At 36.9% G+C, this 21,615-nt stretch overlaps 1 protein-coding gene across 5 annotated transcripts in view; it reads right to left on the reverse strand.

The window, feature by feature from the left end:
• EFR3A (EFR3 homolog A) overlaps window positions 1–21,615 on the reverse strand; it is an 87,501-nt gene that overhangs the window by 59,066 nt on the left and 6,820 nt on the right. For 3 of the 5 annotated variants that reach the window (XM_056331251.1, XM_056331250.1, XM_056331248.1), the window contains exons 3-6: window positions 16,362–16,451; window positions 4,053–4,129; window positions 2,114–2,241; window positions 244–394 (exon numbers count right to left, since the gene is read on the reverse strand). In XM_056331251.1, the coding sequence (XP_056187226.1) occupies window positions 244–394; window positions 2,114–2,241; window positions 4,053–4,129; window positions 16,362–16,374 (369 nt within the window). In that variant the 5' untranslated portion in view covers window positions 16,375–16,451. The remainder of the gene's footprint in view (window positions 1–243; window positions 395–2,113; window positions 2,242–4,052; window positions 4,130–16,361; window positions 16,452–21,615) is intronic. The other 2 variants (XM_056331249.1, XM_056331253.1) reach the window with 1 other exon arrangement.

Consider the following 21,615-nt stretch of genomic DNA (forward strand, 5'->3'; position numbering starts at 1 on the left):
TCCAGAAGTTCTTTCTGCAGGGGACAAGCCCAGACATCAAAAAAACTTGAGACTGAAAGGAAACAGTTTTTCTGCCTCCAGCCACTATCTGCTCTGTGTTTAGACCCAAATGGTGTATACCCTGTCACATACAGAATCTTCTCAACTCATGTTAACTGGCAGATCCTTTGTAACTTCTGAAACTACTTTTCCACAGCAAATAAAGATTTATTATGATTTGATTTAGTATCCGAGTTTACTCACAGAATTAGTTCCAAGAACTTGAAGCTTTGGTTCGCCCGATTCCAGAAGCTTGGCCACCATATGAAGAAAACTTTCCACGAATGGTTTTATGCTTTGAGAATGGCAAGCCATTAGGAGTTGGTCCAATGCCTCCATGGCAATTAAAACATACCTGAAAATTAATCAGAATCACATAAAGACATGCTACATTTTATGATTATCTTAATCAGTTTAGGTACTTATTACTATAAAAATTAGAAAAGAAAGAATGGAAGGCATATATTTCCCACTGTCTAAAAATTAAAGTTATTGGTATTTCTTACATTCATGTTCTTTCTTTTTTTGGGGGGGAGGCGGGAGAAGAGTGTGTAATTGAGTGGTTTTAGAAGGGATGTCATAATACTTGATAACATAATAAATACAGTTCAATTTTCTTTCCTAGCATATTTTATTTTCAATCATAAATCCCAGCTTTCTAGTCTACAGATGCTCTGTCTATCCAAATCCCAGTACGGAAAGCCAGCAACTTATCCATGCTCCTCTACGGTTAGACAATATGCTAAGTAAATGAAAAAGATAGTAAAGAAAGCAGTGACCAAAATTGATCACCCTAAAGAATGGCCATTTACCCATTCTATGAAGTTATAAAAATAGCTTTTGACATATTGAAGGCTAAAAACAATGGCCTGTGATGGACGTTGCCTTTTTTTTTTTTCCAATTCCTGCTACTTCTTTGACTCAATATTTTCTTACTCCATTTCCACTTTAAAATCTTCTTCCTCTTTTGACTCAACATTCTTTCAAATTTCTAGCTCAAATAGGACTAAAGAGTATGACAGAGTTTTAAAGTTTCCATTTAAATACAATTTAGCCAAAAGGTCTAAAAAGAAAGATATCCCCACTTCCCAATACCCTGAATGCCATTCAAGGATGTATTGGGTTTACACGGTAAGGTTTTGGTAGCAAGGGAGCTGCAGGAGCGGCTTCTGTGAGAAGACACCAGGAGCTGCGCCCCAGGTCAGAAAGAACCAGTGCCTAGATGGACCGACCCACCACTGCCCAAAACAGAGGCCCTCACTGACACTGGTAGCACATGAAGAACCCTGGAGGAGCAGCTATCCACGCTGCAGACCACGTAGGACCACATACTGGACCAGATGGATGTGCCCTGAAGGAAGCAGCAGCCAATGGAAAGGCCCCACTGGAGCAGGCTCCTGGCAGGAGCTGTGGCCCTGTGGGGAGAAGCCCATGCAGGAACAGCTTTTCTGGCAAGACCTGTGATCTACAGGGGATGTCCTGCTGCAGCAGTCCATTCCCAAAGGACCGCACCCCATGGAAAGGACCCACACTGCAGCAGTCCTTGAAGGACTTCTCCTGTGGGAGGGACACAATGCTGGAGCAGGGGAAGTGTGAGGAGGAAGGAATGACAGAGACAAGATGTTATGAGTGGACCACAACCCCCATTCCCCATCCCTGTGTGCTGCTCCAGCGGAGGAGGTAGAGGATTCAGGAGTGAAGTCAAGTCTGGGAAGAAAGAGGGCTGGAGGGAAAGTGCTTTTAGCTGTTTTTATTTCTCGCTATCCTACTCTACAATTAATTGGCAATAAATTAATCTTCCCCAAATTGAGTCATTTTTGCCCATGATTGTGGTTGCTGAGTGATCTCCCTGCCCTTATCTCTTGACCCATGAGCTTTTCATCTGATTTTCTCCCCCACCTGGTTGAAGAGGAAGGGCAAAAGAGTGGCTGGGTGGGCACCTGGCAGCCAGACAAGGCTAACTCACCACAAAGGGACTGGGTCTGTCTTGCCTTCTAAACTTGATTAGAACAACCATGACGAAATACTGCTACATGTTGGCATCCATATATAATTCTGTGGCTTATTTCCTTACCCATAGCGATGTCTGACCACATCTCTGCTCAGTCTCTCTGCTAGGTAAGCACCAATGCGATCCAGCTTTTCTGGTGCAGAAACTGCATAGAAAGTCAGCTTCTCCATATCAGCCTTAACAAGGCCATCCTAAAAACAGCCATGCAAAATATAAAATAAAAAATTCACAGCATGTATAAAGATTTTGAAGTCTTTTTCCTTTTGTCTACTCAACATTTAAAGATCTGAGCCATACAGATAGGTATAAGATACTGAAAGAAAACCCAAACCCCAAAATCCACAAATTTTGTGCAAAATTACTAGCTAAGTTCTGAAACCAGCAACATAAAATTCAGTAAAATATCTTTTAAAGAAATGAAGCAATTGTCTGAACTGTCTTCCCCAATGTTTTGGGCAGAGGGCCGGGTATTCCAAAAGAAAGTATTTAGAACAGGTGACACACCTTACTAAGACACGCTTTTTCCCTACTGGTACAATGTAATTTTTTTCTTTTCCCACTCCCCCCAGAAATGTGTATTTGATGCTCAATTTTGACACTATATACAAACAAGACTGTAATTTAAATACTTTAGACTGTAGTTTAAATATTTTATTTCTTCAGTATCACATCTTGGACAAGGCTGACATACAGGGTACCTGAAACCTAATTGTTACAACAAGATAAAAGATTTACATATTAGTTCCAACATGAAAAATCTGATATGGATCTCCTCAGGTGAGGTTATAATTAAACAATCTGGTAAGAAGGATAAGTCTTTTTTTTTTTTTTTTCCTAGAAGTTCAGCAGAAATTATCTGTTTCAAATAAATTATTTTGAAGCTTTTAACACACTCAGTTAGTGGATTTCATCAAGCAAGTCTTATAGTTTAGAAAAGGTCTGTAACTTAATGAAACATCATGGACTGGCTCATGTCCTGCACTGAGCCACAGAACATAAACAAAAGCAGAGACGAAGGAGTGCCAGCTCAGAGTTACTGAGTGAGATTAAAGCTGTAAGCCTACAACTGTAGCAATTCTGAGTGTTTCTACACCTGTACCAAATAAGTAGATTAAAACAAATAGATCTATAAAACCGTATTCTTCCATGCTTTCAACATACTGTATACACAGAAACCACTTCCTTTAAAAGCCAGTAACTAAAACTTATAAATGGTAAATAGCACTCAGTAACAACACAGTTTAAAGAAAAGCCCATGTCCTTTGTAAGATAGAAGCCAAACATTATACAAATGCTGACTGTTCTGCTTACTTTTACTGTAACACAAGACAACAAATTCTGGTAACACATTTAAAAAAAATACTGCAGCAGAAACATAAACTCTTGATCAGTCTGAACCGTCACCATTATATAGGCGTTACTAAATGGTAACAAAGTGATTTTCACAGAGCTTAAGAGCAAAGCTTTAATATAGCTCCAAGACTGTTCCAGTGAATAGAAAAAACTCTGTATGAATAACTGGAGAAATTAAAAATCAACAACAACAAAAAAATCTGTTGCACCACAACAGTCCACCAGAACTATAGAAACTTACAGTCAATGCATCAAGAGCTAGAAAATAAAAATCTTGTAGAAAACCAGAAATTGTTGACATCTGCAACTATAATAAAACAAGTGCCTATGGCTCTAAGCAATTATGAAGTTGTATTACCTCTGCTGCAGAATACCCTGTTTAATTAAATCTCTGTTCCTCTGAATGAAACTTACTAATTTTTCTTTTCAATATGCACAGCCCTGCTTTGAAAAGGGAATTAGACCAGATGATCTGTAGAGATCCACTTCCAGCTAAATTATTCTGCTACCTGCTTTTAAAGCTATCAAGTGCTAAAGCAGAATTTTCCATAAAATCTTAAAATAGAAAAGAAAAAAAATTGCTAAAGCATTAGTTACTATTAGAATTTTTCAAATGCCAATCCCTTAAAATTTTAAAATCATCACTCACTTTTGGATCTTCAGGAAATATGTTATCTACCAGACGCTTGTAGCGAGGTCGCAAAGCAGCACAGCAACAGCACACTCCTGCAGAGAGATTTACCCAACAGCATTTAGAATTAAGTTTTAGGAACTCCAGTATTTTCATTTGAAGCAAACAGTTGACAAGCAAGGAGGAAAAAGATAGTGAATTCAGCTGCTTGTTACTAGCAGCATAAAGCAAAATGAAGGTAACTGAAAATGACTGACAAGTCAAGTAAGCAGAACTACTGTTATAACGTAACACATGACAAAATATGCAAGCATCTTGGGCACTAGAAATGCACCTCTCATCCAGCCACACTCAAAAACATGTAGAAAAATCAAGACATTTAAAACTTTAGTATTAATAAAACCCAGGGTACTTCACGTGCTGTTTTATCTTCATTCTGAACAATCATTTCAAGACGTATCTATACATGCATTATGTTCACTCTTCTACCGAAAAAGTCAACTGCAAAATCTTCTGTTTTACAGGCACCCATGTAAAGCAACATAAACCACATTATACTAAACAAGCTCTCCCTTCCTTCTCCCACTATTCTACTAGGCATTGGACAAGAGACTGTCACTTGAAATAGAGAAAAGAATTTTCCTCATTTCTACTCTACTACTAATACCATACTCATACAAAGATAATCAGAACCATACATGTAACTTGCATTTTTGTTCATTTAAAGAGTCATACTGCCTGGTCTAAAAAGATAGAAACCTACAAAGTATGGTTTGATTTTCCTAGCACTCAGGACTGCTAAAACTTTAGAGGAATTCCAGTTTATACCAAAAAATAGCACCCGAAACTAAAACTCAGCACACAAAGAAAATAAAAAAGTTTCTAGATATCAGTCCAACTGTTTTTAAGTACAGATTTATTCCCAAGGAATTTAAATGTTTTGACAAATGAGTTTTTACATGTTTCAGTGGACATATTATTAGAGTAACTCACAGGTTAGGTCTCAGATCAACATTAAAGCAGCTCTGATGTACAAGAGCCACTATGTAGAAAATAGTAAACTGAATAATAATATTCAGTATGCATGCAGATCAGTGGCTTTCTGGTCTTTCAAATCTCAATACATAGAGCATTCAGAGTAACTAAATATCTTACAAACACTGTATTAAAAGTATTCATTTATGTACTCCAAAAAATCCTAAAACACTCTGCTAAAAATAGTAAAAGCTGCAGCAGCTTTTATTGTTAATCAAAACAGGGAAAAGAATAAAGGGTATCTTGCCAGTGACTTTGATGATCGCAATTTATCTGCAAATTTCTCAGGCTGTGAAGAAGTATTAGACAAATATATCAGGATTTGTATTTCTTAAGATATAACCTGAGTTGGTTTTAATCATATTTATCAGAACATCTGGGAGATTCAAGACAAAGACTTCCCCTGCTGTACTTGTTTTTATTACAAGACGGTACACGAGCACATTCTCCCTCCATTCCACCTGTTTTCTGACACTACTTGTCTTTTGGACAAAAAAATTGATTCTGCTCATAGTCTGACAACTTAATTCTTGCAATTTATTTAATCAAAAACAATTATTGAATAGAGTATGATTTTAAAATCACACTTTAAGTTCTCAGTGGTCTTTTAGCTCAGTTCATTAGAGACATATCACCAATAAGAGGAACACAGACATACAACTTCAATATGTAACTATGAAAACAGAAACATTCAAGGAATAAACAACTGTAAATACTAAGAATTTTTGTGTGAAACAGTAATTTGTTACTACTGTCAAGTTCTTCATATGACTCCTGTTGACATCCCCTACTCACAGAGGTCTAACCAATGTAAAAATCTATGTTTACATAAAAGGTGCAGGTACAAAGTAGCTAAAATCAAAGCTATTTTGTATGTCTTGGGAAAACATAGGTATCAAGAGGTTAAAAACCTACTTGATTTAAAACTGAAGTAATTTAGACACTTGTACAAAAATATTCTTTAGAGAGCAACATTGTGTAACTTTTTAAAAGTAAATAAAATCATAGTAAGAAAGGAGTACTTCATTAGTGTCTAGTATAGCACTCAGGATTGAGACACTCAAGACAAACCATCAAAACCCAAGAAAACAAGACCTAATATTGTGAAATGTTTCTTCAGTTATGTACGCAGCTCTGTACCTGGCTCAACACTCTTTGTACTTGTGTCTTCCTACTTGATTTTCAACCTTCTGGACCTCTAACACTGGTCCAAAGTAAACAGTATATTTGATTACTACTAAGTACACAAAGTATTCTTACAATAACTGCAGTAAATTATTTTGCTACAGCTATCACATACTAAGAGTAAAAAATATGTAAAATATTATAGGCAAGACAGAGGCAAGTAAAATACTTTTAGAGTTAGTTTCTGTTTCTTTAAGTGATAGAAGAAAAAAATCCTTGCAAAGAACCATTTAGATCTTCAAACACTGTTTTAGAACCATGTTAATTACATAAATTCAACCTAAACCCTGGATACAGTTGCTCCTTTGAGAAGGATAAAAGAATATCAGGTAACAGCACCAATTCATCCAGGCAGCCTCACCAGATGGTTTCAGTTAATGGAAACTCAGTATCATTCAAATACTGCTCTTCAAACATAAGGCACACAGTGAATTTTGACATTAAAAAAAAAAGCCTAACAATAAGTACATTGCGTAAGATTCAAAAATTTTCTCTTCTCCCCATCCTGGATTTTCAGTAGTATCTTTGCATTGCTATGTACTTCATTACAGCACAGTTTATATGGAAAAGAAAAAAAAAAAAAAGAAAAAACCCCAAACATACCAAACTTTTCAAAGAATTCTCTTATCATCAAAATACAAAAATAAAATTAATGTGTATGTTAATGTAATTAAAATAATTTCCTAAATTAAACAGAATATTCAAGTATCAGACAGCAAGAGTTAATCTGTTAAAGCTTTCAGCCATCAAAGATATTTTAAGTAGAGAAATTTAAGTAGAACACTGTCAGAAAAAAACCCCAAACTGACAGGCTCTCCAAAGAACACAGAAAAAAAGAAAACCAAAAGCAAAACCCAAACAATTAACAGCCACAAGACAGGTTGTGGAAAAAACTACAGATCATTGCTCAGTGTTTTGATATAACCAGGAAAGATAAATAAAAACATAGGAATAGCATTTTTATTAAAAATATAAATATTGAAAACACCACACAAAAATCAAGTCTTAACAACAAACATTAGAAATAGATCAGACTTAAAAAACCAAACCAAAATCAAGGAACATATCACTATATAGACCAGAAAAGATGAATGTTGTAAAAGATGGTTAAAAGCTGAGCAATTGAAAACAGATACATTCTTGGATACAAACCTAACCCAGATAAAAGCTGATCCAAATAAATACATTCAATTCAGAGAAACAACCTGTTTTGCAGGTCTAAAGAATGCAGTCACTAAGCCAGGTAAAAAATAACTTGTTCCATTTTGTGCAGATTTATCGACCAAAAACCCAACGACAATTCCCTTTCAGTGTCAGGCAAAATTTCCAGTTTAATGGTTTCCCCATGAAGACATCTTCATGTCATTTTATACAAGAAAATATAAAGGTTAAAGCAGTATCTACAGAGAAGTACATACTGTTAACATGTCAATCAAGGTAAAAGGTTTAAAATCCTTATTATTTATTTCTCCAATAGCGGAACTTTATAAGTTTAAACATGTATATTCTCTTTTGCTAAAATCATCCTGTAATCTGCATTTTATACATCAAGACCATGCATATTTACCAGCTGTACACGTACTTCTTTTTACACACATTTATTCTACACAATAGCAGTAAGAAGAAACAGTTCACATTATCAGAAAATGGTAATTTCACCTACCCAAACACATACATGGTCTTGGTTCAAAAGCAGAATTATAATCATAGGCTTTTTCTTGCTCAACAGTTGGAACTTGAACATACTGCCTCATCCTGGATATGATTTCACTCCCCAGGTACTCTATCCTATTTCAGAAATTTGCTCTCTCACACTAGCACAGAAGCAGTTCCTTCGCATGAGGGCTCTGCAATACTGTACGCTTATCTGATTAGCTCTGTGACATCTACATAAAGCTACCAAACACGTGAAAAACTTCAGTATCAAATTCTGTTAACAAGGCCAGGCACAAGAAAAAAGCATAAAAAGATACATTGTCAACATGGGGTCACAGCTCAAGGAATGAAACTGCTCGGAGTCAATTTCATTACTTCAACTTCCTCTGAACCACAGTTCATTATTTCTGTGACCAGAAGAAAAAAAATCAGTATGGTTTCAGAAAAAACTGTGCTCAGTCAGCTGCCATATATCACCATAGAGTTATAAATATTTTAGCAAAACATTCTCACTTGATCTTACTGAAGAACAGCCAGAAAAAAAATTGCTTAGTGCAAGCTGCTGACCAAAAAGGCTTTTTAAACAGAAGGGATTCGCCCTCCTAAGATTAGAGAAGCACTTTGAAAATTATTAGATTAATGAAATTAACATTATCTCTACTAATACTTCAGGATTTAAGAAGCAAGGATCACAGAATTTAAATCTTCAACATCCTAACTCACAAGGATTGTGACATATCAGGTAGAAATTATTTTCAGTTAAGCAATTCTCAAGTTACTTTCTAGCTTCTCATTACTTCTCATCACTTCTCATCATTTTATTGTTCTGCTTCCTGCATTACATCCAGTTGGGTAACACAAATACAGGGGTTTCATATCTATATTTTTATAAGCCCTGGAAATTAAAAGGCACTGTTTTTAATAAAATTCACAACTAATAATTTCCACTAAATAACAAATACCACACCAATTCTAAACTTAAGAGACCAGGGCTAATAAACTAGCATTCACTGCAAATAAATTCAGAGAAAACACCGAGCTGCTCAGAAACTGTCACCACATAGTTTACTAAAGAAACCCTATGGTGCAAATTAGAAAAATACACATTACAAGAAAGTTTTATGTCAAATGAGTTTGCCTGATTATTAACTGCTACTTCTTAGTCATACAAAACTACAGAAAAAAAACCACCTTCAAGCTGACTTTAAGCATAAATCACCAAGTTCTGCCCACCAAGTTTAAAACTTCCAGATTATTTTCCTCTTCATCAGAAACTAGCAAAACAGGAAACAAGTGGATTGCATTACTTATCTAATGCTAGAATGTCTTCCAAAAATTTGTAATGCTGTCTAATATTGTTGTCAACTGTTTGCAGAACATTAACGACCTGAACCAAGATTCCACGTTCACTCACTAAATATTTTTGTTACATCCCAAGCTTGGATCTGATAGTCCATATCTTTATTGTCTGTCTTCCAGGATTTTTAAAACAATCTTGTTCTATCAAAAAAATTAATTAATACAAAAGTTTGAATCTACAGATAAACACATTTTTTGCTAATATCAAGAAACAATATTAAAATTGCATTTGGTTGCTCAATGTACTTGAATATAACTGTAAAAATTGAGTACTTCACTTTTACATGTTAAACTTTCATTTTACTTATTTTTCTATATCTGAGATGAGGAATGTAAACAAAGAGAAATTTATTTCAAATACCCAAAGTGCATAAAATAATACCCAGTTAGTTTTGAACTGTTAATATCAGCTGATGCATTAATTCAGAACTAAAACTATTTTCAAGGGCATTCCTCTTCCACTATGAAAAACACATCAAATGTTTTAGAACAGGTAAATTATTCTGGCCATATAAGGGAGTTAATTAAAAATATTCTTCAACCTGCTATAAAAAGAACAACTGCTGTAAGGACACACTCATCAGCCACTGCAATGTCCCTGTAATGCACTCCCAGAGAGAACAGAGGGCTCTCATCACTTAGGATGAAGTCCCATCCTCCAGATAAGCCTCTCCTCCACCTCTCACCCTACTGCTACATGACTTCTGAACAGCTGGGTTTTAGCCTCCACCAAAACGCAGCAAAGAAAATGTCCAACATGCAGATGAAATTTCTGTCTTGACAACACAATATTCATCTTGACATGAACTTCTGAGCCCTAAGACAGCAAAAGCTATGTAACAGCTAACATGGAAAATTCCATCCACTACCTAAGTCTGGCAATTTTACATTTATTTTCAAAATTATTTTGGTGCTCAATTTGAAACAAATGAAAAAAACAAACAACTTTATCCCTATAACTTAATTCTTACAGTGAAGCTGTAATAATTCTCGTGTCATAGGACTTTAAGGTATGTTCTTCTATATTTGAATCAACATGGAGATGCAGAGCATGTTACAGTGGAAAGCATGCAAAAATAATCTGAATATAAACTTTTTGTAAAAAGGAGGAATGACAATGCATGTCAAGCTACATGAAGTAGGGGCGGGGGGAGGGGAACCAAGGCTTACCACTAAGCTTCTTCAATGAAGTATTCTTTTCAGAACCAGTAGCAATTATCCCCAGGGAAGGTATTATCTTTGGGATGGTGCCTTTTGAAGGCCTCTAATCCATTAAAAGGAAGTTCTTCATTACATCAAGTTCTCTGGTTGCATTCTTTTTCACAAGTTCCACCGCCTGCAGTGTTTCCATACTGTCTCTTCTTCCTTGCACCTTTGTTGTTCTCACATAGCAACTTTGTTTTACTTGCTCACTTCTGTTCTCTTCAACACCACCTCCTCCTTTCCTACTCTGAGACAGTAAACAGCACTATTTTTAATACAGCATTAAGAATATCTAAAATTAATCTGGTTCCAGTGAAAGAAGTTCTACGGCTTATGAATTTTGCTTCTTAGTTCTTGTCCTTACTTATCTTCCTATTAAGCCGGCTATAACAAGGTCATTTACTTCTCATCACTAAAGCAATACAAAAAGGAAATTTTGTCACTCCAATTTCAGAAGACACTTGGAAAGACACATCTCCGTAAATCTCCCTGACCCCTCTCCATCACAGCTGGCACTGATAACCTGTTCATGGTAAAAAAAAAAATGGGGTAAACTCCAACTTCCATTCCTGCTTTCAATACTGGATTCACAGTCAGTAAATGAATTCTAGGTGATAAACCCAGAGGAGAGAAAAAATAAAAAAAAAAAGAGAGAGGTTTTGTGTCATAATACTCCTGTTTCTAAATAAATACTGATTTCATAGCAAGGTGTTTCAAGATGGGGACATGAGCAAACTACTGGACTAAAGAAGAAGGGGAGGGAAAAGGAGGCTCATAGTGTTTTGCGTAATCTCTGAAGTACATGAACTGGCATTATTCTTCCATCCAGACAAGCAGTAGAGCATGGAGCAGGTTTATAACAAACACTGACAGAATAACCACTATACTTAAGGCCTCACCCAGTAACACACTGAGCCAGAAGGATATTGTTTACCTACTATTTAATTCAGAATGAAAAAGTAAGGAAGGATTGACATTATCACAGCAGCTCCCTACTCCCACTGCTTAACAGGAATACTTTCATCTGTCCCACCTTGTCCAAATGCCTGGCTCCTCCCAAGATCAGTAGGTACAGGTGAACAGAATCTCCCCAGTACACTGATGACCCTGGCATAGAAGTAAGCTCCCAGTACCAGACAGTCTATTTTGTTCAAAGCCTGGCTTCACCTTGACCCCAAACTATTCTCTAACCTAGATAAACAATTTTCAGAATACTGCATCCTTGAACACCTCACAGCTGCAGGTGACAGGTAAGCATGCTGTAACCTTTGTAGGCAAAGGCCGACAAACTTGCTTTACTGAGGAAGGGGGCTGCAACATTTGCACTTCCCCTACCACCTCGTTCCCACTTTGTTGAAGGTAGGGAACAACACGTATCATGGAAGATTGTCCTACACAAGATGCTGCAGCACTTCAGGATTGAGATGGACACTGTGCTTGAAGGAAATACACTATGGAAGGCATGGCTGAAAGGTAATAGAACAAATACCACACGGCTGATCTCCAGGGAGGCCAGAGGTCAGTAACAAGCAGCTCTTGAGGGGTGCCAGGGGCAAAACTATTCCAAAAGGGTCACTGTTTCCCTCTGGAGCTTTCAAACCATACCTCTGATCTGGTAGGCCAACTACAAGTAAAAATACACATACTTGACTAAATACCTTGGTAAGCTTTGGTGACTGCTACTTAAGCATAGGCTACAGAATCCCTGCCAGATGCTCAAGCTGGTCATACCTTTTCTTCCCAGTCCCAGCTCCAGCTAGCAAGGCAGACAGCCAACAGGGACTTTCTCCATGCCACTCTTCCCATGCCCAGTTCTAGTTTTAAAAGTTCTAAACTACATTGTCCACACTCCCTGTTCCAGTGCATTTCCTCATAGATTACTGGACACAGCCCTCTTTCTCAGAAAGGAAGAAAGTTATTTTAACACTTGCTGCTCGCTTCTGTTTCCCTACAGGATTTCATGTGGATTAAGCCATTGCTTTTAAAGCAACACCCCTTGTATACATGTGTATTTTGAGGATGAGAGGGGAGAGGAAGAGGAAGGCATCAACAGGAAGCTGGGACAAGAGCATGGGTATGGATAAAACTCTAGGCAGAACATTACGACATGGTACATTGGTAGTCTGTTAAGGAGGGGCCAAAGCAAAGCCAACCATCTCCCAGTGATACTGCAGATTACACAAGCTCCCATTGTAAATGTGGCAACGTTACAATTAATGGTACATTTAAAGTCTCAAGCTTATGCAAGTAGCACACATGGATTACTTAGCATCTCTTCGAACACAAATGGTCACCCAAACACCATGAAAAGTTCTGCCTTTCAGCAGATGTTTTGATTCCAAGGTCAGAGTCAGGAAAGAAACTGGAATGACTCCCGATACATGGGAAAGTTTCCAAAATATCTAAAGATCTACCCTGCTGATCAACTGAAATCTGTATTACATAGCAGCCTCTTCTGGTTTTGAACCTGTGGCTTCCCTACACAAAGCAACAGACGGAACAGTGTCAAACACTCCCTGCTTTTGGAAGGTCACGAAGATTTTGTCAATACTACACATTTACACTATTTGCAGAGAGCTTGAAGGATGACACTGGTAAACTTTGACCACCTTCCACCCTACAGAAGACAAGCTCACTTCAAACTAATGAGTAAATGGTCACCAAGTGCTCAGGGCTGCAAGTCTTCTCAGGGTGATAAACACCGGAAACTTTGTGCAATGAAAAATCTCAATGTAGAGAAGGATGATGAAGTTTCCTGACTACTGCTACTTTTTCAACTTTAAGATGATGCAGCTTGTTTTCTTCCAATCCATGAGGGAGGAACACAGCTGCACTGGTAATGCTTATGCTGCTGCCCGTCTTCTTCCTCAGTGGAAAAGGATGCTTGGAACAGTTACGTCACCTCTTTATCACAGGTATCCTATGACAGCAGTATCTAGGCTGGAAGATTAAATTCCCCACTCCTGCCCAATGGTGCCGTGCCCAAATGCACAGTGCTGAAACAGATCAGGGAACAGGTACCACATTGTCACTTGAATTGCATGAAGAAAAACAATGCATGAGAAGCTTTCTGGGAGCGAAAACAGCATTTGTGTGATGATTAAAAGCCCTGAAGATGAGGAAGCAAAGGTTCACAGGCTGCCTTTCTGGCAGCGTCAAAGCTAATGCAGTGGGAAGGTTTAGCCCAGGGAACTAGATTTTAGCTAGTTCAGAGTAAACCACTGAACTATATATAGGGCACATAAGAGTATGTTGCTCTACATTATTCCTTTTTTCTGTTAAAAAAACCCCCAAATGCCAACATAAGCATGCCCAGAGCTTCAAAAACAAGCTTTACCCTCATTTGAGCACACTCAGCTATAGACCTCAGTACATATACACGATTTTTGAAAAACATTTCCTAATTAAACAGAAAACTTTCTGTGTACAAGTAGTTCAATACTACCTTACATAATTTTGATTTCCCCCACAGTTACATGTTGTGCATAGAAAGCAATATAAGAAAGGGAATGAATGAAAACTCTTCTGTGAATCTGGAACCATAGTGTGGTATCTGCTTTGAGAAAACCAAGTGCAGCAATTCTTCTGAGGCACATACACAGGGCTCAAAACAGAACAAAACATCCATTACTGTCCAGCAACAGTGTTTAAATTGTATTGACATTACTGAAAAATAAAATGCTGAACAAAAATGTTGTAATGTTACTTTGAAAAAAGAGTCACAGAAGATAGATAAGCTTAAGAACTCAAAATTCTTGTACAAGTCTCACCAATCAAGTACCCTGTTTGTGTCTATACCTACCTGTTTGAATTTCCCAGAAAGTATTTACAAAATGGAATATTGCATACCAGCTCATTGATTTCTAGCGCAAGCCAAGTACCCTTCCCCACAACCAGCACTTCTCACCATGCTGCAACTCCAACATCAGATTCAATTTGTAAAAATAATGTTCTGGCAGTTCTGAAGAACTTTAAGCTCACATCTAAACTAGCGTCAATAACAGATCACAAACTCATTCAAAAAAATCCACACACAGAAAAAATCTTGGATACAGCTTGCCCTGCATTTATTACAGGGCGAGAACTCGCTAGCTCAAACACATCAGACAAATTATAATTTAGTAACTATTCATATTTTATTACCTATGAAGTTCAAAAGTAGGGTATCAGCATCTTTAAGTCCTTTTCTAATCATTAACCAGTTATGTCCTATTTTAATGAAAATTTGATAATCTGTTTTAATTGTATAAATTATTCTGTATGTTAGAACTACAGAAATACACCAACAAAATATCTGTGAAGATTTATCTTCACATATTTCCTTACCTATTAACAGCTTTACGAAAGTATCAGGGAGGAGTACTGATTTAGTATGATGATATAGCTAACTTGAAATTTCCTTATTCATGCTCTTACTAAGGCATGAGTAAGCATTCTCAACCACAATTAAAGACACAGGGTATCCATTTCAAGACAAAGTACAGACTTTAATCAGCAAAATACCGTACCCTGTTCAAGTACAACATTGAATTACAATTGTGCTCTTGAAAAATGAAGGACTGAGAAGTTTAACAGATCTCGTTGGACGTGAAAAGAAAGGCTGAGTTATACAGGCACTATCTTTTTTTTAAAATCTTAGGATCTAGTATTCTATTCAGACTTTACACTTTACAAATTTATTTTTTAAAAAGCCACTGAATTTAAAAAGAACTAAAAAAGTTTATTTTGAAATCAAATATTTACCTTTTCGCACATAATTGTTGGGGATTTTGCACATCTTTACAAAAGATTCTTACTACCATGTTTCCAGTTTAGGAAAACAGTTCAATATTTTGAAAGAAGCTAAAGTTCTTAAACACAAAATACCAGTACTTCAGTAGCATTCACTTCATGAGCTAAGTTATTTCCACATGCAAATTATCAAAGGCTAGACAGTTCCTTACTGCCAATGAAACCTCTGCTCTCAATTAAAAGCATGCAAGTCAGACCACTGCAATATTCACTCTACACAAATACATTTACTGATTTAAACTTCTGTTCAAGAAAACAGCAAGTACACCATCAACAGATCTAATTAATTTGCTTTTTATATCTTGACCTTAGGCAAAGTGTTACGTTTTCTAGATTACAAATGACTTGCTAGTCTCAAGATTCTTAAATATATCTGTCAAGACAACAATTCTGTAACTGTTTTAACTTCTGAAATGTAAACAATTATGATGTCGCTTATGTTAGAAAACTTCATGCTCACCTCTACATGGGTACCAAAAGGCTTGTACTATTTGAGCCAGCTGGGTAACCAGTAAAAGTCATAGGTCATTCCCTTGAACACATCAGCTACAAATTTGCTAGTATACTTCATAGATACAAACTCCAGAATACAGAATCAAGCAGAACTTTGGCTGTACAGCTAAACATCTTCAAAACAGCAAAATCTGGAACTGCTCATCTTTGGATGCGATCATTAGCTGAAATCTACAAGTTAGTAGATAAGGAAGAGTCTCATTCATCTACCAACCCCAACTTTCTACTCATTCATGTCTTAATTCCTGCACAAATCAATCCTGAATAATGTAACTTTCTAGAAATGAAACAGCACTCTTTGAAAGCCAAGAGTTATGTACACAGCTAACTTCCAACTTCAGCAATTCACAAGGTACCCAATTCTCTAGAAAGCCACTGAGGATCCCTAAATGACAGGAAAGAAAGTCCATATACCATGTAAAAGGAAGGCCAAAATATTTTTAAAAGCAGCTTACCCTGGTATTTCCATAGAGACATGCATTTCCACATAGGGGAAAACTTAATCCCCCCCAACAAATCAATATATCTTTCTTGTCATGCACAAAAAAATAGGACACTTGCATGCATAATCAGCATGAGCCTTACCCTTTCGTCCCATGATTGAGAAATCAATAGCAAACAATGCTGCACATGAAGGTTAATCGACTGATAGGAAAACCAGTTGCAAAGTGATTTCTGTAAATAACAATGATAGCCATATTTTAATAAAACCTGAAAAAATTATTAAACTACATTTGAACATTCAGTGAACTGTCCACGTACAGTTTAAAAGCACACAAAAGCTTTGATGGGGACAGAATTAAATTAATTTCTAAACCATCTGATTTTCTATGTTATATGTCCAGATTGCGCACACATAAATATGACAACAGCTGAAAAAATAAACTCTTCAGGTTTTGACAAGGAATGGTTGAAACAAAGTTGTTCATTTCTTGGCCACACAGAAGAGTGTTCCAAAACAAATGGAAGGAATGAAAGAAAGAACAATGTTAATGATGTTACTAGGAATTATTTGCAACATGTTTAGACTGGTGATTTTCACTTTCTACAAAACTGCTCCTAAACATTAACTTTCCCAAATGGGGTTAGAATGATGTGTACATAGAATGAATTAGCAGCTAACAGAACACAAAAGAATGAACACTTGTTCAAAATTAAGAAGTCTTAAAGAAATCCATGCGGATTCATTAAAGAATGTGGAAGCAGCCACCCCACTGGCACACGAAGTTGCTTAGAGTATCACGAGTGAAATAAATATCTACAAAGACCTACAGTTTTCTAGCTAAAAGTTCCAGTGGTTTGTTTTTTTCTTAGCTTAATCAAAGGATACATTTAGAGAAGTTACTACTTTTTCTTTTCATTGTAGAAAAAAGAATCACCTAAAAATCAGGTGGAAAAAAAATAGATCTGTGTTTACATATTGAAAGCATTTATTGTATATTAATTCGTAAAGAATCCATTACATATTTTGTAACCACAGTGTTACAGGAGTTACAGATACACTGAAATAGTTATTTTTCTTTACTGGCCAAGGTCTAACAAATGGCAAACAGCCAAAGGAAGCCCAACTATGACATACCCTTGGCAGCTGTTTTTCAAGTTCCTGCAGTAGTTAGGATAGTATTCAAAAGATGGACTTGATACAGGGCTGCTTGTGTTTCTCATCCTCCTAAGGTACTAGGATCAAGCAGCAGACAATGATTTGAGATACTCCCCCATGTAACTCTTCTATAACAGCCAAAATTTGAAAATTCTATAGGATTATAATGTATTTAATTTAACACTGTCCTAAGTAGTCAACAATACTGTCAGAAAAATAATAGGGTTTCACCTGCCTACAAAAGAAATTAAAGCATATATGAAAAATGCTTCATGAAGTGGAAGGTTCCATTTAGGGTTTTAAAGCATCAAGGGTACGTGAGAAACACTCCAGATGAGGAAAAAGAGTGCATTAGATAAAAAACACTGGAGAAAGTTATTAATTGGAACTATGGCTTAATTTTCACTTAAAAAACATTAGGATGCTTAGCCCATGAAATATTTAGGTAAACAGATTTGGGACTAAATCTCCAGCCACCATGGGTGTTTTAGAAATGTATTTCACAGGGAAATAAATCTTCCCTTTTCATTAACAATGTTGTTATTACTTACTTATTATATACAGAATACAAAAATAGAATTACAAAAGGCAAATAAATGAATTTCCCAAAACTGTTTTGAGGGCAAAATGAGGAGATTATCTGCCTGTTAAAACGTGTTAAGAACATTAAACAGGAGTTAAGTATTCACTCATTTCAAATTCCATTTCAAGTGCTGTTTTCCTTCCTACACTTGGTAAGGAACCTCTATTTAAAAAGAAAATTGTAATTTTAAAAGTTTGTTGGGTTTTTTTGGTTGGGGGCGGGGTGGGCGAGTTGTTTATTTGTTTAAAGACCATGAAGCAACTTAACTGAAAGTAGTAACATTCAAGGACAATGAAGACTGACAATCACTATTCAATTGTTCCATTTACTTTCATCTAGCTCAAACTAGGGGAGCCACCAGTACACACCAACTGCAGACTAGCTGTCTCTGCTAAGACAACTGGCAAAAAGACACAAGGTGTTTGGAAAGCTGAGGAAACCAAATGTTACATACTTTAATGAGAAGCAATCAATGCATTGAGCATACTTGGAGAAGCATTCTGAAGTTAACAAAACAGTCACTTCACTGTAACAAGAGGAGGATATGCCATGGAAGATTTTCTATATAACACATGTATCTCTTAAGTCAGAATGGTCCCTTTCTAACTAGCAAATATTTGACAGAATAGCACAGGAGATGTTCATATTACCACATTTCACAGCAGTACTTCAAGGGAAGAATGTGGGAAAATTATGTTTGTCAAAATCCTTATTTTTATTTGTTTGTTCTCCTAATTTGCCCATTTAGTCAGTCATATAAAGACCTGCTAATCAGCAGTTAAAACCAGTTTAACATAACGATCATTATTAACAAAACCTTGAAAAGCAAAGATACATTTATGTTAATGGCATAAGTAATAACAAGAGAAAAGAATGAGAATAAAGAAGAAAAAAAAAAATCAGAGTTACCAAAAGTATGTACATTCTTATAGTGAACAGGTGGTCTCACCTGTATCACACAATTTTTCTAGTCCAAGCAATCCCATTTTATACAAAATCTGCCTTTAATTTAAATAATTAATTGAAGTCAGGGAATACAGCCAGTAAGTAGGTTAGCTGTTTCAGAAAAAACTCATTATCTACCAAACTGTTTCAGGCATCTGATTAAGTGTGAATATCTGGAACATAATGTCCAAAAAGAAAAGTGTCTTAAACAAATGTTTTGATACCTGATTTAGCTATGCTTTTTTCCTCTAACAGAAGCATTTGTAACATTTCAACCCAAATGCAGCCAAGAAAACCTATCAAAACCACACATGCTCCATAACAGAAGTACATTCACTGAAAGTATCTGGACAAATTATTGGATAGGGAAACAGAGCACACTTGTGACAAATGAAAAATACACAGTCTGTACTGCAAAGGCTATCTGTTTACAAGTTCTTTGGTTTTGTTCTTAAATAAAAGGGCCAATTAATCTTTTAATGCACCATTTCTTTGTGATAAGTCACAGCTAAATCAGTTAAAGCAGCCATGACTCAAACCAGTCTACTCCTACTGTATCATAACAGCAATGAGGAAGCACATTTGCTTTCTCAACAGTTTAGAACTTGCATTTCAACTTCAGATAAAGACACCATGTTTGTAAGTACACCCTGCATCAATGCCCACATTATTTGCACAAAATGAACTATAAAGTCATAGCTACAACGAATATAGGGAAAAGCAATGCTTTGGCAAGGCTGTGCACGTACTGCAGCAAGTATATAGTGTTACACCTCCACTACAGACTAGATGTCAACACAAATGCCCTGCCATGGCTAGTCAAAACCAAGCACTTCTACACCTTAAGATTAAGGGAGCAGATAGAAATTTTTCTCTTTATGGCCTGTTACTGTATTGAGACTAAAACCTTATTTCAGTAAGGACTCAATGCAGTACTATATCCTCATATTCTTAAATGGGATCACTAAACAGCAACATCAACAGAAAAATCTGATAATCCAATATGTAACAAACAACTAGTGCAGAGATCAGAACACGACTGAGATGAGTGTAAATAAAACATTACCTTTGCTTAACTATGTTCATCTCTCCCTCTCAATACCACATCCCAGTTCTGACGGCATGCCTATTTTCTGAACAGTTAATATTGAGGGAGATTAAAAGTATACAGTCATGTGAACATTTCATGTACAATAACTTCAAGACTGACTTCTAAAATGTCTCTAGGAACAGCTGAAATCCCCAGAAAGACTAGGTCTCTTTGTCCAGTCTTGCCATAAAACCATATCTTGGCCTCTCCTGACCTTCAAAACCACCTTTAGACCTAGACATTCCCTAACTACTGCACTGCAAAAAAGGGGTAAAATATTACCTGGAACTGATACAGAGACTCAGGAAAGCAATGAGGATAAGACTGGAAGAGGGAGTTGGTAAGTTTGACCCAAGAAGTCCATCAAACTTTCCTTTTAACTAGATATTATTGTTTTACTTTGTGGAATCAGACTGGTTGGGGTTGGAAGGGACCTCTGGAGGTGATATAGTCCAACTCCCTGCTAAAGCAGGTTGCACAGTCATGTCCAGGCAGGGTTTGAATGTCTCCAGAGGAGACCCCACAGCCTCTCTGGGCAGCCTGTGCCACAGCTCGTCCACCCTCAAGTCAAAGAAGTTCTTCCTCATATTCAGAGGAACTTTCTGTGCTGCAGTTTGTGCCCACTGCCCCTTGCCCTGTCGCTGGACACTACTGAAAAGATCCTGGCCCTGTCCTCTTGGCACTTGCCCTTAATATATTTTGTAGACATTAATGAGATCCCCCCCTCTCAGTCTTCTCTGCTCCAGGCTAAACAGGCCCAGCTCTCTCAGCCTTTCCTCATCAGGGAGATGCTCTAGTCCTCTAAATCATCTTCACAGCCCTCCGCAGGACCCTCTCCAGTAGCTCTCTGTCTCTCTTGACCTGGGGAGCCCAGAACTGGACACAGCACTCCAGATGTGGCCCCACCAGAGCAGAGCAGAGAGGGAGGATCACTCCCTCGACCTGCTGGGCACCGTCCTCCTAATGTACCCCAGGATCCCATTGGCCTTTTTGGCCTTCTTTGCAGAGCTGCCTTCCAGCAGGTCAGCCCCAGCCTGTACTGGTGCATGGGCTTGTTCCTCCCTAGGTGCATGACCCTACAACTGTCTTTGTTAATGAAGAACTTCATTTATAAAGAACTCATTGAAGCATGACAGAAGAATTTTTTTGGGGAAAAAAAAAAATCCAAAAGATGCTCAATACACTTCTTGTGTGGGATGAGAGAACTCCATGTTAAAGGAAAAAAAAAATTAAAAATCCCAGTCTTTACAAACAACTTTGTTTTTCACACTTCAAGGACAAATACTTTAAGATTTCAAACTAAATAGTAGCAACCTGTTTCATCACTATGCTCTGAAAAGAATCCTGTCGAATCTCTACTGAAGCCTAAATAAGCAGGCAGAAGCTTTCCCTTTTCACATGCAACAAAGTTGAAGTCTTGAAGACTATTGCTATGCTCACTGATAAACACAGCTAGCCACAAAGTAATCGTTGCTTGCATTAAAATCTAATCATAGCTTATCAACACAATTTTTTTGAAAGAAACTATAAAGAAAGTACTGTTATTTTGTAAGAATTGGAATACACATGCATCTGTTAGGTTACCTTCCCTTCACCCATACACTTAAAAAGCCCATTAATA

This window comes from Falco biarmicus, chromosome 3 (assembly GCF_023638135.1).
Source record: "Falco biarmicus isolate bFalBia1 chromosome 3, bFalBia1.pri, whole genome shotgun sequence".
NCBI classification, from domain to species: Eukaryota; Metazoa; Chordata; class Aves; order Falconiformes; family Falconidae; genus Falco; species Falco biarmicus.